Source organism: Aethalodelphis obliquidens, unplaced genomic scaffold (genome assembly GCF_003676395.1).
Source record: "Aethalodelphis obliquidens isolate GAN/ISIS:26980383/991018 unplaced genomic scaffold, ASM367639v1 scaffold10, whole genome shotgun sequence".
Taxonomy (NCBI): domain Eukaryota; kingdom Metazoa; phylum Chordata; class Mammalia; order Artiodactyla; family Delphinidae; genus Aethalodelphis; species Aethalodelphis obliquidens.
In genome coordinates, this window is record NW_020837954.1 from 20,430,794 (window position 1) to 20,447,189 (window position 16,396).

The 16,396-nt window shown below is 35.6% G+C and overlaps 1 protein-coding gene across 5 annotated transcripts in view; it reads left to right on the forward strand.

Annotated features, from left to right (window-relative positions):
* The window catches only part of FANCM (FA complementation group M), a 56,090-nt gene that overhangs the window by 15,426 nt on the left and 24,268 nt on the right, over positions 1-16,396 (forward strand). For all 5 annotated transcript variants that reach the window (XM_027111145.1, XM_027111149.1, XM_027111148.1 and 2 more), the window contains 5 exons: positions 1,615-1,799; positions 7,973-8,179; positions 9,707-9,920; positions 13,705-13,862; positions 14,965-15,120. In XM_027111145.1, coding sequence (XP_026966946.1) covers positions 1,615-1,799; positions 7,973-8,179; positions 9,707-9,920; positions 13,705-13,862; positions 14,965-15,120 — 920 coding nt within the window. The remainder of the gene's footprint in view (positions 1-1,614; positions 1,800-7,972; positions 8,180-9,706; positions 9,921-13,704; positions 13,863-14,964; positions 15,121-16,396) is intronic.

Below are 16,396 nucleotides of genomic sequence, written 5' to 3' on the forward strand. Positions count from 1 at the left end.
TGTGTGTGTGTGTGTGTGTGTGTGTGTGTGTGTGTGTGTGTGTGTGTTTGCAGATGACTGTATGAACAAAGAGGAAACTAACAACATGGTGAAGAAAGAGCAAATGTATTAGGATGCTTTTGAGACATCTAAGTTGAGATGTGTAGGCATTGGATAAGTGAATCTGGGTCTCAGAAGAATAGTCTGGGATATTTTTATCTATTTACATATATATAAATAAATTTTAGAGTTATCAGCATAAAGACAATATTAAAAGTTTCAAGAATGAATGTGGTCATATCACCAGCAGTACAGTTTAGGGACAGAGGGCCGGGAATTAGTCCTGCAGAATACCAACATTTAGAGTTCAGAGGGGAAAATGCCACAAAGAAGATTGAGAAAGAAACCAGACAAGTGAATTATCAGAGATGCTGAGGGAAGAGACTATTTCAGTAGGAAGGAGTGGATTGTGTTAAATACTACTGAGAGGTGTGGTCAGATGAACTAAAAAGCATCCACTGAGTTTGGCAATATAGAGTTATTGATGACTTTGGTAGAGCAGCTTTAATGGAATGAAGATAGAAAGGCAGGCTGCAGCCTGTTGAAGGAGGTAGGCTTTGCACTGAAAGTAGCTATTGATCTGCAGTTGGTCAGATGTAGAGTCTTGATGCTATGCTGATTCAAAGGAGGTTTATCTGGAATAATTTTCCTTGCAACAGCAGCTGCTTCTTTTTCCTTATGTATTATACATTAAATTTATTAAGTCATTTAATTCATAAGGTTGTTATGAAGACTAAATGAGTTCATAATATAAAATGCTTAGTGTAGTCTCTGGCACACACATGATGATTAACATAATATAAATCATGTTTAAGAAAGAAGGATTGTCAAAGACCCATGCAAGGTTAAAAAACAAAAGAAAGCAAATAACAAAAAACTCCATACAACTTGCAATTATTAACCAATTGCTATATGCAAGTCTACATACTTTATATTTACTGTTTCATTTAATCATCACCTCAATCCATTTTAGATATTAAGAAACTAAAGTTTAAAGAGACTAAATGACTACCATGGTCACACATCACCCAGAGACTAAGTGGTCCAGCCTCAAAATCATGTTTTTATTTATGCATTCTACTCCTCCCAAGCACAGAGACACTGGGAGCAGCTTTGTGATTGACTGTTGGGTATATTCTGCAGTTTCCTTGGAGAATTTGAACATATCAATAATTTGGAGACAGAATACCATGGCCTGGATTAAGACAGTGCCTTTAGTGAGCAGAAAGGAAAGGGAAGATATACAAAATCAGTGAGAGCTCTGCAGTCCTGTGCTTCTGATTTAGAAGGTAAAGGGGAATAACAGGCATCATGCATGAATTGAAGGACTGGTCAAAAGGTAATTTTTATTTGGTTTAGGTTTTTATTTTATGACAGCCAATGAGAGATAAGGAGCCAGTTTTATTAAGATTACTAGAAAAGGTAGGAGGAAAACCAGCAAAGATTTAAGATGCTTAAATTATTTTTTTGAAAGAATTGTCACTCACTAGTATATAGTTTCAGGTTTGTCTTTTGAATTAGTTCTCATCTAAATGCTTTTATAAAAGTTGTAATTAAAGTATTTTTGTTATATAGCTCAAAAGACATCTGACAAGAAATGTGACGAGACCAGAGTTATGATCTTCTCTTCATTTCGAGATAGTGTTCAAGAAATTGCAGAAATGCTTTTACAGCATCAGCCAATTATTAGAGTAATGACTTTTGTTGGCCATGCCTCAGGGAAAAGCATGAAAGGTTTTACCCAGAAGGAGCAACTGGAGGTAATTATTTTTGGAAATGATGAATATAAAAATAAAATTGATTAGCTTTGCACTTACGCCTTTTTTTGTTTTAACTCACTGGTCAGTTGGCTACATCTTAAAGATAATTTTGTAGTAAATGTATAAATAAAACTAGGCATATTTTGAAAGACCAAAAAAAGTGGGTTTTTTTGGATTTTGAAATTTTTTTAAAAAGTATAATGGTTAAGCAGAAAGGCTCTGGATTCATGTTATGTAGGTTGGAATCCTGGTTCTTCCACTTATAAGTTTCTTTACTTCCTGTGCCTCAGTTTTCCTTATCTGTAAACATACCCTGTAGAGCTATTGTAAGCATTAAGTGAAATCGTACTGTAGAGCCTTCAAGAAGTGTTTACTATTTATTTATCTTAAGTCACTTTAGTTATTTATTCCAAACAAATAATAAGCTTACACTTTTTTCTGTTATCTAAAAATCTTAACTTAAAAATATGGTCAGAGGAAACCATGGTGGTATTTAAGGTAGCTGTATGCTCTGAATATTCATCATAAATTTTTGAGTGCTATGATGTTTTGGGGGATATTTTAGACTATAGATTTTCTTTTGCGGTACGTGGGCCTCTCACTGTTGTGGCCTCTCCCGTTGCGGAGCACAGGCTCCGGACGCGCAGGCCCATCGGCCATGGCTCACGGGCCTAGCCTCTCTGCTGCATGTGGGATCTTCCCAGACCGGGGCACGAACCCATGTCCCCTGCATTGGCAGGCGGACTGTCAACCACTGCACCACCAGGGAAGCCCTAGACTATATATAGATTTTTATAAACTGTATACAGGTTTTTTCAGGTTAGCTATAGGTCTATACTTGAGTAGGTATGTCTTTAATGTCTAATTCATTTTGAAAGATCCTTTCTTGATTCTGTCAACATTAATAGATGAGGACTCCTATTATTAAACACTTCTTATACCAGTCCCCACTGTACTCAAAAGAGTCTGTTTAAGCAAACTGGATCTGGTGGAGAGAATCTAGGAGGTTTTCCTGAGTCTGAATGTAACACTTTTCCCTATCTCGAGTCTAATAAGTACTCTAAAGGGTTCAGGCATCTAGTGGATGATTATTACTAACGTTAATAATCACGTTAGTGATTAGTAATATCTGTGTGAAAAATGAAGTGAATTTCTACCTAGGAGGTCAAGCATTTTGAAATACCCATAGTCCCCAACCTGGTCTCTGGCCAACTTCATTATTACCCGGAGTCATATTTCCTGGGTTTGTCAGGTATCGTAAGAAACCTTATAGATTTTATTCACTTTGTCTTTTATTCACTTTTATCAATAATATTTTTATGTAGGCCAGGGTAATAATCCTTTTTATTACTCCTATACATAATTGCTTTCATAACAGGAGTTTTATTCTGAAATAAGCTTTCAAGCAGATAGTTGTAATTGAATTATTCATTTATCTAGAAACAAGTGATGAAGTCACAGAGGAAGTTGGGGGCCAGATTCTTTAGGACCTTACATTTCCATTTTAATGACTTTGGCTTTTACTCTGAATAAAGTGAGAAGAAGACCTTGGAGAATTTGGAGCAGAGGAAGGTCATGTCCTGATTGATATTTTAAAAGAATCACACTGGCTGCTGTCTTAAGAATAAACTATAGGGGCTAAGGGTGGAAATAGGAAGACCAATTGGAAGACTTATTAGAATAATTCAAGCTAAAGATGATGGTGGCTTGGACTAGGGTGGTAGCAGGTTGTGAGAAATGATTGGATTCTGGATATATTTTGAAGGTCAAGCTGACAGGACTTATTGACAAATTAGAGTGGGATATGAGATAAAAGAGTGTGAAGGCTGACTCCAAGGTTTTTGGCCTGAGCAACTGAAAAGAGTGGCTATTAACTAAGGTGGATAAGACTGCAGGAAAGGCAGGTTTTGTAGAGAATATTAGCTTGGTTTTGGACAAATTAACTTTGGCATGCCTATGAGATTAGTGGTTTTCAAACTGTCAAAACTGATGGAGGACCAGTTTATTTCCATTCAATACATCACAGATACCTTTGAACATTACTACAAAAATGAATTACTAGAAAAATAAGCTTAATGAAAAACAAAGTTCATGTCTAAATTTTTTTTTAGAGTCAACAGATGGGGAATACTCTGTCAAGTTTCTAAACTCTTACTCAAAGTTTTTGTAGTCTTGTCAGCTGGTAGTAGACAGTTTGTGAACCAATACCGGCACCAGTAATAAATACTTCATGGATTGTACTTTGAGTTATACTGTTTTAAACATCAAGTAGCGATGTTAAGTAAACAATTGAATATATGTCTTGACTTCATGGGTTCATGGAAATATATATTTGGGAATCATCATCATGTAGATGAGACTGGGTTGAATGAAGACATAGAAGATGTCCAAAGACTGAGTCCTGGGGAATCAGAATAAGTGGCTAGTGAAATGGGAGAAAGACCAGGAGAGTGTGGTATCTCCTGGAGGAGGAAGTGATTAAATGTATAAATACTGCTGGTGGGTCATATAAGATGATAACTGGGAATTGACTATTGGAATAAGAGAGGAGAAGACAAATGACCTTGAAAAGAACATTTTCAGTGGAATGGTGGGACAAGCCACCACTGAGAAGAGCTGGAGATAGCAAGTATACAAGTCTTTCAAGGATTATTACTAAAAGGAGCACAGAGATGGAAGTAGTTTTTTGTTTGTTTTATGTTGAGATACATAATAGTATGCTTATATGCTGATAGGAATGACCAGTTGAGAAAGAAAAATTGATGACAGAGCAGAGAGAAGAGTATTGCTGGAATGATCTTTGAGTAGTTAAGGGAAAAGGATGGGATCTAGTATAAAACTATGGGGGGTGACCTCAGTTAAGAACACGGATAGTTTGTCCAAAACAATAGGAGGGGAAGGTAAACTATGCAGGCACAGGTAGAGGTGGGTATGTAGATGTGGCAGTGATACCTTGCGGAAAGTCTTTTTTTTTTTTTTTGCATTACGCGGGCCTCTCACTGCTGTGGCCTCTCCCGTTGCAGAGCACAGGCTCCGGACGCGCAGGCTCAGCGGCCATGGCTCACGGGCCCAGCCGCTCCGCGGCATGTGGGATCTTCCCAGACCGGGGCACGAACCTGTGTCCCCTGCATCGGCAGGTGGACTCTCAACCACTGCACCACCAGGGAAGCCCGGAAAGTCTTTTTTGATTGCTCAGTTTTTGTCATGTCACCAACTGAGAGTGAGGATGGGGAGGAAATGTTGGAAGTTTGATGAGAGAGGAGTGAGGAGGAGAATGGGGAGAGTGAATGGATTAGGGAAATATAAGATTATTTTCAGATAGCACTAAGGGCTCACTCAAGGTGAGATATTACGAGTTTAAAGTGTAACGAGTCAGCATGGTTGGTGTTTTCCTTCATCCACATTCAACTGTGTAAATACAGACCCAGTGGAAAGTGGGATATAATCAGTGTTGCAGTTTAGTTAGGAATATTGGAGGAGAGAGAAGCAAGGGAGTGGGTTGTAAGCTAGAGTGTAGTGTAAACAGCAAAAAAATGGTAGGATCGGTAGATTATAAGAAGTCCTGGTGGAAATTACTTAATCACTTATTCCTTTCTTTGATTAAACAACTTCTGGTTCATATTTATTTTTCAAACTCTAGGGAAATTAATATCAATCCTAGGCAAATAAATAACAATTTAGCTTGTACCTGCTACTTTGACATCCTTTATTAATCTATTAATTATTTATATTAAAGAATTTTTTTTTTACAACTCTAGCTCTGGGCTTTTTTTTGATCAGGACAAAAAGGACATCTGTTTTAAGTTACATACAGGTAATGTTAGGTCAGTCTTTCCTTGGCTTAATGTCATTACAGATTACAAAGGGAAATGAATTATTCTTAACTTTTAATTATGACCACTGGTTCTCCCTGTATTCTGTTTTTCCATATTGAAGGAAAACTCTTTGACTAGTGTTACTGGAAAGGTTTCTAAGAGGATTTAACATGATAAATTTATATTTATTATCCTACTTTTAAAGTGGTTGTTTTAAACAAAAGAACTAGCTTAAGGATTAAGATAATAGCTTTTTAGAGTCAGAGAGACCTAGGTTTAAATGCTGATGATTATTATTACTTATAGAATAGTAGAATGTTTGAGCTTGAAACGACTTTATGGTCTTTTGTCATGGGTCCATAGCTATTTCTATACTTTTTTTTTTTTTTTTTTCTTTGTGGTACGCGGGCCTCTCACTGTTGTGGCCTCTCCCGTTGCGGAGAGGCACGAACCTGTGTCCCCTGCATCGGCAGGTGGACTCTCAACCACTGTGCCACCAGGGAAGCCCTATTTCTATACTTTTGATAGAGTTCATACTTCCTTTTTGTGTATACTCCCCTAATATTTTCTCCTGAAATTTACTTTTTAGATATGAGGTCTGATAACTGTCCTTCATACTAGCCATTTTGTTCAGGCATTCTTACATTTTAATAGGCATTTATAAAGGTATTAGTCAAAAGTATGACTGATTCCTCTGGAATACCATCATTTAATTTTTGTTTCTATTCTCTATCTATCTATTGACCATGATCTTATTTAATTACCACCACTACTACTATTCCACCATCCATAAACCTGCAACATTGATGTGTGTGTATATATGTGTGTGTGTGTGTGTGTGTGTGTGTGTGTGTATGTAGATGAGGAAACTGAGGCTCAGAGCAGTTGAGAACTAAGTTTATAAGGCTTAAGGACACTTTTCAAAATATTTGTTGACTTTTTCATTAACTCATTGTCATGCTAATGTAGTTTCATTAACTTGATCAGAGAGAAATCCTGGTGAAGGGGAGAAAAAAATTTTTCCTCTACCCTTACGAGTTCATAGCTGAGACCTCTGTAATAAAAGATTAACAAGAGAAAAACAAACAGAAGCTTATTAACATGTATACCTCATGTATGCATAGGAGATACTGAGGGAAAAATGAGTAACTCCCTGAAGTGGCTTAGAATACAGATTTAAATATCATCTTATGGGGAAAGAGAAGGGGGGTGCACAGGGGAGAGTAAATGATTTTTAGGGAAGATGAATGGAGCCCTAAAAGAAAAGATGGGAGGTATGATAGTTTGTGATAAAGTTTGTCTGGATGTAGTGGGCACTTTCAGTGTCTTGTTGAGTCAATTTTCCCTGGTTGATGAAACTCCTGGGGAGGGGATTTATGACAATTGAGTTCCTTCTGGAGGATCTGCTTTTAGACAGATAAGGGGAGTTCAGAGAAAGCCTCTCCCCGCATTTGCTGTTTTTCGAGTGCCTATAGCTCAAAATAATCAATATACCAAAGCAGCATAGGTTGGGGCAGCATGTTCTAAGCTCCTACAGTCATATTTTGGGGTGGCATATTCTGCTACCCTTCACTGGAATGACAGTATAAAAGAAAAACATGAATTCTATTTTTTTAATTAAAAATTTTTTTATTGAAGTATAGTTAATTTACAATGTTGTGTTAATTGCTGTACAGCAAGGTGATTCAGTTATATATATATGCATTCCTTTTTTATATATTCTTTTCCATTATGATTTATCCTAGGATACTGAATATAGTTCTCTGTGCTGTACAGTAGGACCTTGTTGTTGATCCATTCTACATATAAAAGCTTACATCTGCTAACCCCAACCTCCCACTCCATCCCTCCCCCACCCCCCTCCCCCTTGGCAACCACCAGTCTGTTCTCTATGTCCATGATTCTGTTTCTATTTAAAATATGAATTCTAGAAGTAATAAAACAATCTTACTTTAACAATAGTTTAATTATTAAACGTACTATTATTGTTAAATTTACTAACAATAAATTTAGGTCTAGGACATGATAAATAACAGTAATTGCTCTGGGCCACTTATCTGCTTTACACCCCTTTTAGTGATGCTAAAAATAGTACTGTGGTTTCTCATTCATGTGTAAATTGTTAGCAAAACCTTTTGGAATCATAACCATTATTAAAGCAAAGAAATTGGGACTGCCCTTTGCATTTTACCAGAATGTCTTTTGGCTTATATTGCCATTTGCCGCTTCTTTTCCTATTCGATAGTACTTTGGGTGCTGATTTTGAATCTCATTTCAGGGACAAATGGAAAAAGTATGCTTTGATCTACAACTCTCTTATACTTGCATCTAGTTATTTTTAAATCATTTTAATTTTAGGTAGTGAAACAATTTCGTAGTGGTGGTTACAATACATTGGTTTCTACTTGTGTTGGTGAAGAAGGTTTGGATATAGGAGAAGTTGATCTTATAATATGTTTTGATGCCCAGAAGAGCCCAATTCGTCTTGTGCAACGAATGGGTAGAACTGGCCGCAAACGTCAAGGCAGGATTGTTGTTATCCTTGCTGAAGGACGAGAAGAACGGGTAAGTAGACATGTGGAAACGTAATTTGACAATTGAAATTTGAGAAACAGAGCCTAAAGACAAGTATCAATCTGTTAACATTCAAAGTCCAAACAATCTGTAGGTAATTGTGATTGATTTCTGTTTTCCTTTGTATTAGATTCTGCCTGTTCTTTTCTTGTAATTAGGAGAATTTTTGACTGGATTCAGTCTTAATATTTTTATACATATAAAGAAACACATTTTTGTACTTCAGTATTATTTTAGAGACACATAGATACAAAAATCAATATGTATTACTTTGTGTTACTATTTCCCTGTGCTTCTAAGGCCTGCTTTTTGTGTTTAGTTGTTTTTATGTTTTTTAACTACAGTGAGCTGAGAATGGTTTTATTTATATTTTAAAGAATTGCCTAAATCAATCAACCAACCAACCAACGGACAAGAATATGCACCAGGGATAATGGGTAGCCTGCAAAGCCTAAAATATTTACTTTCTGGCCCTTTATGGAAAAGTTTGCTGATGCCTATTCTAAGTGATAAGGGACTTGAATGATATTCATACTTTGTTGTAATTTTGGATAACAGGTCTTCCTAAATACGATGTTGTATCAATACATAATATTATTTTGTGTATGTACACTAAAGTGTTAACTAACTTTTGTAACTGAGTGGGACTATTTCTGTGTCTAAGTGAATAGTTTTACATTAAAGATTTTTTCATTAATTGTGATAGTTTTAAAAAATGGATTTAAAATGTTTTATAAACCCTTTAAAAATCATCCTGAAAAATGAATTTTTCCCCCCAATACTTTTCATGTGATTATAGCATATTCTTATGTAACATCCAGTTTATCTACAAAATGATTCCAATAAATGAAATGTCTGGCAGCTTTTAAAAGTCTATGTATTATCACTGAGTGGAATTGGATTCTAACTAATTGTATTACCTTGGCAACTCATTTAAGTTGAGTTGCCTTAAGTGAGTTGTTAGTTGTTAGTTTAGATATCAGGTGTTAGTTTTCTTATCTGTTAAGTCGTCATAATGGCCCACATTTGGTGAGTACCTACTCTGTGCTGGACAGTGTTGCAAATGTTTCAAATGCATTATTTTGTTTAAATCCTGTCAACAACCCTGTAAGGGCAGTACTAGTGCTTTTCTTGTTGTATACAGTAAAGAAAATTGACACGTAGAGAGATGAAGTAAAAGCTGAAATAAGAGAATAGTATTTTTTTAAAAAGCAATTGACACTTATGTATAAACATCAGACTTAATCAAAAATAGCAAGATATTAATAAAAGACAGATTTCCTTTGTACAATATAGTTACTAAGTTAAGCTTTTATAATAATGAATTTTGAAATGATTTTCATCAAGAGTTAATTAAATAGGCTTCAAATTTAAGACAACAGATATTCCATTCTTCAAGTATTTAAGTGGATCAGAGTTTACTGTTTAGAATAAACTCAGACTAATATAATAACTGCTTGTCGTGGCTTGGTGATTATTATAGAAATAATGTGATTTGATGTTTATTTGTTTTTGCAGACTTATAATCAAAGTCAGTGTAACAAAAGAAGTATTTATAAAGCTATTTCAGGTAATAGGCAGGTCCTTCATTTTTACCAAGGAAGTCCACGAATGGTTCCTGATGGAATCAATCCACACTTACATAAGATGTTCATCACGCATGGTGTCTATGAACCAGACAAGCCTTCTCGGAACTTGCAGCGAAAGTCATCTATCTTTTCCTATAGGAAGGGTAAATAAAATTTTTCACATTTGAGACATGCATTTGTCTTCTTGTTGTTCATTAGCAGGTCACATATTGATATTTTTCTTCTATGAGAAACTCAGCATACATTCTAGGCTGTTATAGATGTTCACTTTGAGAAGGATAAGAGATGATTAATGTGGCAAAGGGAAGGAGACACTGGCAGTACAGAATGAAAGAAACTCAGTGTTGGGAAAATTAAAAATATCTTATCAGCCCAGAGAATCCTCTTTACAAATTGTGGAAAAGAAAGAAAATAGTTTTATTATTGAATAGGCATTAAGCCAATTACAGTGCGCACTGTAAGGAATCCACTGAGATAATACAAAGATGGAAAGAAATTCCACCCTATTCATCCAAGCAGTCACAGTCCTTTACATCATTTTCTTAAGATTAACAGTAACTTGTCCTCATATAAGAGGACAGCACCATTTGCTATATGTTCTTTCATAATTCATTCCAAATTCACCTGGTAATTGAGGTAGCCATTTGTGTTAGCTAGTTGCCTTTATCCAAAGAAATAATAAAACTTCTCTGCCTCTATGACAAGCAGATAAGGACAACTCAGAGAAAGGTGCCAAGGCTAATCTCTGCAGGTGTATGGGAGATAGGGACACTATCTTCCTTGATGTTTACATTTCAAAGAGATGGCTCCTAGGTCCTTAAGAAAATCATTTCTGGTTGGAAAGCTGGCTAGAGGCTTGCTTTGCCTTTACAACGATTTGCATAAATATCGAAGGGTTAAATAAAGGATTTAGGAACATTAGATATCTCTGGAATTGCTCCCAGAAAAAGGGAGGGGGAATTGTTTATTTCCATCTCTACAAAGGAAAAAATATTCTTTCTTTTTAAAAAAATATTTATTTATTTATTTATTTATTTGGCTGCACAGGGTCTTAGTTGTGGCATGTGAGATCTTTCGTTGCAGCGTGCAGGCTTCTCTCTGGTTGTGGAATGCGGGCTCTAGAGCACACGGGCTCAGTAGTTGCGGTGTGCAGGCTTAGTTGCCCTGCGGCATGTGGGATCTTAGTTCCCCAACCAGGGATTGAACCTGCATCCCCTGCATTGGAAGGCGGATTCTTAACCACTGGACCATCAGGGAAATCCTCCCCCCCTTTTTTTTTCAATTTATTGTTACACCAGATAGTGGTGAAGTTAGACTAAGTTGTTGGTGATATTGAATCAGTAAGAAAAAAATACTTTGGTGCCAGGGAGCATAGTAATGAGAGTGCTGGCTTAAGAACTGCAGAGATTTTGGTGATATCAAGAAAATATCTGGAACTGTTAGCACTATAAAAATGAGAAACAAAAACTTTTTTAAAAAATTTTATTTAATCTTTAAGGTAAGCTTTTAAAGAATCATAAAATCATGTAATTATATTCTAAGATTTGGAAGAAATCTTGGGGGTCATCTGGTCCAATTACTTAACAAGGTAGGGATGTTTTCTGTAGCATTCTTGTTAAATGTATATCCAGCCTCAACTTGAACATCTTTGTTAATGGAAATCGTATTCTTTTATGAGGGTTCATTCCATTGTTGAATAGTCCGTATAGAAGAAATCCCTCTGTTGAAAAAAACAATCTGGCTTTGTACCTTTTGCTCATTGATTTAGTTTTGGCTTTGCCAACTGAAAAAGAACGCACAATGTAAAAGTTGAGAATTATGTTTTATTTGGGGTATTACTGAGGACTGTAGCCCAGGAAGGCAGCCTCTCAGACAGCTCTGAGGGACTGGTCCAAAGAGGTATAGGAGGAGCCAGGATATATAGGAGTTTTTGCTGAAAAAGAACCCTAGTAGTTGAGCATCAAAAGATTACTGCTAATCACAAAAAACAGACGTCTCAAGTTAATGATTTTAGTGCTTTTTTATGTATGGGAAGATGCAAGAGTTTGGGCTCATTAAAATTATACCTTTGATATACATCTTAACTATCTGGGGCCAGTATCCTGTTTTTCTCCATGCTGAAACCCCCTTGGGGGCAGCTGCAGTGGCTGATGGCTTGATGGCCCCATCATCCTTTGTTTACTGAAATGGCAGGCGACTTTCTTTGCCAACAGCTTCTAGACGCAAAGAGTGGATTTGATCTTTGGTTTACGTAGGTGGCAGTTCTTTATGTATTTGAAGACAGTACCTCTCAGGTTTGTTCAACTGATTGTTCTACTGGTTTTCATTACCGTGAAGTTTCAAAGTTCTTTCCCTCCTAGGCACCTGCTTAGGACTTACTCACTTAAATTTGTTAATGTTCTTTCCCTTAACTCAGAGCCATTAATCAGTGCTTTTCGGATATGCCTATTAAACCTAATGCAAATCCACTTAATAGGAATATACCTGTCATTTTACAAGACTTTGCTAAATTTTGGGTTAAAATGAAAAGATAGTATGTATTTTGAATTCTCTTGAATTTATTAAAAACTTGATTAGGGGGCTTCCCTGGTGGTGCAGTGGTTGAGAGTCCGCCTGCCGATGCAGGGGACATGGGTTTGTGCCCCGGTCTGGGAAGATCCCACATGCCGTGGAGCGGCTGGGCCCGTGGGCCATGGCCGCTGAGCCTGTGCGTCCGGAGCCTGTGCTCCGGAACGGGAGAGGCCACAGCGGTGAGAGGCCCGCGTACCGCAAAAAAAAAAAAACTTGATTAGGTTGGCATACATTTTTCTTAGTGATCATTTTATTTTTATAAATGTATATGTTTAATGATTGTTTATAAAATGTTACTAGGGATGGATGGTAAAAGTCTAGAACCTGTCCTTTTTTAAAAGTTGAGATAATGTTAGCTCATGTTCATTTTTCTGTGCTTTTTTTCTTCCGTTTTCTCTGATTTTTCAAGTGTCAGTGATTCATCTTGCCAAGATAGTGTGTATGAATGTCATCTTCTGTGTATTAGTATATAATTAATTTGGGCTTAGAGGTCTGAGTTTATTTAAAGTGACTAGGAGAATGGAATACCTTTCTACTTCAAAAGCCTTAGCGCCTCAGATTGCTAAATCTGAAAGGGACCTGAGAGATCACCTAGTTCAAACCCCTTATTTTATAAAAGCTTTCTATATAATATTTGGGACTAGCTTAGACAGAAGCTTCCTGATTCCTAATTCAGTAGTCTTTCTGATTTTTTTTTTTCTGCCCTCATCTGTATTGGGACCAGAGTTATAGGTTTGTATTTTTTATCCTTTCCATGTTGGTGATTGTTTTCCTTCATAAAGATTATGGAAATTTAAAAAAGGGTTAATTTACGATACATTTTTTAAAAAGTATATTATTATGTCATTATTTAAAGCAGTAGGTCTTTCCTATCCCCTTTCAACCCCCCCCCACCCCATTTAAGACTTTAGTCTTGGCATCTCCCCCACCCCCACACCAGTTTCAGATAACTTTTCCGATAATGTTATGCTAGAATCATGATACTAGTTTTCATCTGTGAGTTATCTGTTTCCTGCCAGGTCTTAGACAACAAAATGGAGAGAGTCCAAAAGAAACCAGGACTGAGAGCCTAGCTGCCTGGTGATGTTTTGCTAATAAAGTCATTACCAAAGGTTAGCTCTAGGAAGGGTGCACTAGTACTTTCAAAGAGGTGAGAGAAGTTTAGGAGATATGTAGAAGCAGGAAGTGATAACCAGAGTGTTTATATGAAGAACACTAATTTTAAGGTATAGAATCAGTGGTTTAGCAGAGATGAGTAGACATAAACAGGTAGAACGTTTGAGTTGATGTCATATATTTTGTGTTTGCCTGGCAGATTTTTTTAAACCTCTTTTCAATTATTTTTTAAACTTATAGGAATGAGGCAGAGTAATTCAAAGAATGATTGGTTCTTATCAGAAGAAGAATTTAAATTATGGAACAGACGATATAGATTAAGAGACACTGATGAAATTAAGGAAATAACATTGCCTCAAGTTCAGTTTCTATCTTTACAGAATGAGGAGAACAGACCAGTAAGTTGAACATGTTTTCAGATGCTTTTTATAGCGACTGTGCAATAGCTTTGGAAGTAAAGAGAATGAATGTTCATGATCAGAATGTCAACTTATGTAAAAATTAAGAATGTAAGCAGTGTAAAAAAGAATATTAAAGTCTAATTTGGTAAAACTACTAATTTTCTTGTATTCCTTATTGTATATATATTTTTACATGACTAATATATTTACATAAGTTCTGACTTTTCTTATTACTTTCTGCATATGAACATGTCTGTGTAGGTGTAATTTATATGATTGTTATGTTGCTCTGCAATATACCATAATTTGGCTCTTTCCCTGTCATGTTTTAGAATTATTTTCAGTATATTACTAATATAAAATTAGGCTGTCATGAGCATCTTTGTATAAACTTGTTTTCAATTTTTGTTTTGAAATTACAGTAAAACTTTAAATTGGATCTTAGATTTGTTTATTTTGTTTACTATGAACAGATTATTGATGAACTTAATGAAAGTCAAGAGAATTGAGCAAAGGTTACATATGAACCTAGAGAACTAGAAAAACAACCTCAAGGAAGATTCCTTTGGGAAGATTTATAGGGCTAGAAATATATGGCTCTTGAGAATTTGTATTTTATTCACTAACAGGGAAAGTGAGAAATGGCAGTAGGCATGAAGAATTGGGATCAGTATCACTGAGAGATTATGACTGCCTCTTTATTAGATTATAGAATATAAATCTAGCATAATAGTAATTTTGAAGCCACACATTTTCTTAAATATTTGCTCTTAACATGGGACTATATAAACAGGAATATGGCGAACTAGTAACTCATATAACATTTATTTATTTGTGTATTTCATTTTTAATGACATTTATTGTTTTCTTTCTAATTTTAAAAGCAATACATGTAACAGTTATTTTAAAAATGTGTTTAAAAGGACATCTTTGTACTTTATAAAAGTATTTTCTTTTTTCTCCTGAGATTTTAGTTGAAAATACCTAAATGAATTAAAATTATTTATGGTAGGCTATCTGTATATTAAGTATTTTTTTAATCAGTGTGTGAAATCTGAGTATGTGTGTTTTTATTATGTTAAATTTATCATTAATCAAGACTCAAGAACCAACCACTGGAATTCATCAACTCTCTCTCTCTGAATGGAGACTGTGGCAGGATCATCCTTTACCTACATATCAAGTTGACCATTCAGATCGATGTCACCATTTCGTAAACATTATGCAAATGATAGAAGGAATGAGACATGAAGAGGTAGGGTTCTACTGTAACTTTCTCTTGCTGGTATGCCAGTGAAACTAGAATACTTAATCTTTATTCTTCTTAATTTGAAGTCTTTATTATAAGAAACAAGTATTTATTATAAATATTCATAGCTAGACTATTTTTGTTTTTCTATATAGCTTCTTGTGATCTCAGTGAGGAGCTAGTTTTCTGTCTTAGGAGAAGTAGACCTAGTTAGAAGAATGTCATCTGTGAATATTGATAGACCAGAGTAAAATTTTAATATATTTAATGATTTAAAAAAATTTTCTTTTATTTAAAATTTTTTTTGGGCCATGCTGCATGGCTTGCAGGATCTTAATTCCCTGACCAGGGATTGAACCTGGGCCCCAGCAGTGAAAGCATTGAGCCCTAACCAATAGACCTCCAGGGAATTCCCATTTAATGATTTATATAAACTGTTTGTAAAGCTAATTTAGGATTATTGTTAGATTGGGATCTGCATAAATGTTCTCTATCATATAGGTTATTTGGTATGTCTCTTTTATCCTGGTGGTAGTTTAGAGATTTAGTGATTTCTTGAGCAGTTTCCTGATTATTCTTCCTTGAGAGAGTCAGAATGATGAACGTATTATGAGTGTGAAATCCAAAATGCCTGGGTTAGAAGCCCAACTTTACCTCTTACTAATTGTGCATCTGTAAGTTACTTAACCTCTTTGTGCCTCAGTTTTATCTGTAAAATGGGGATAATGATAATACTTTCTTCATAAGATTGTTGTGAGGATTAAGTGGCTTAATACACATAAAGCAATTAGAATAGAAACTGGCACATAGTAATTACTCAATAGATTGTAGCTGCTATTTTTATTAGCTGTTGTTCATGAATACATGTAAATAAAGTAATTATTTTTGGACCCCAGCAAAGCCTATGCATCAAAGTAACACATTTATTTAGTGCCTTCTACATGGCATGGTTTGTTCTAGGCCCTGTGGCTACATTGGTGAAGAAGTCAGATAAAACTTTCTATAGGGAGCATATATCCTAGCAGGGAGACAGACATTTTCACATTAATATTTACTGTATTTATTATTCAAATACAATAAGCAATACTTAATTGCTTAAGTCCCTGAAGAGTAGAAGAATCCTGACTAAAGTGGCATTCATGGGCAAGAGGGAAGGATGAGTCAGGGATGGTGGGGACTGTAGTTTTAGATTTAGAGATAAGTAAGACTTGGAAATTCACTAGAAGTGTTCTTAGGAAATTTGTTAAAAACAGTATATTCTAGCTTACAGCCTAGAAGACAT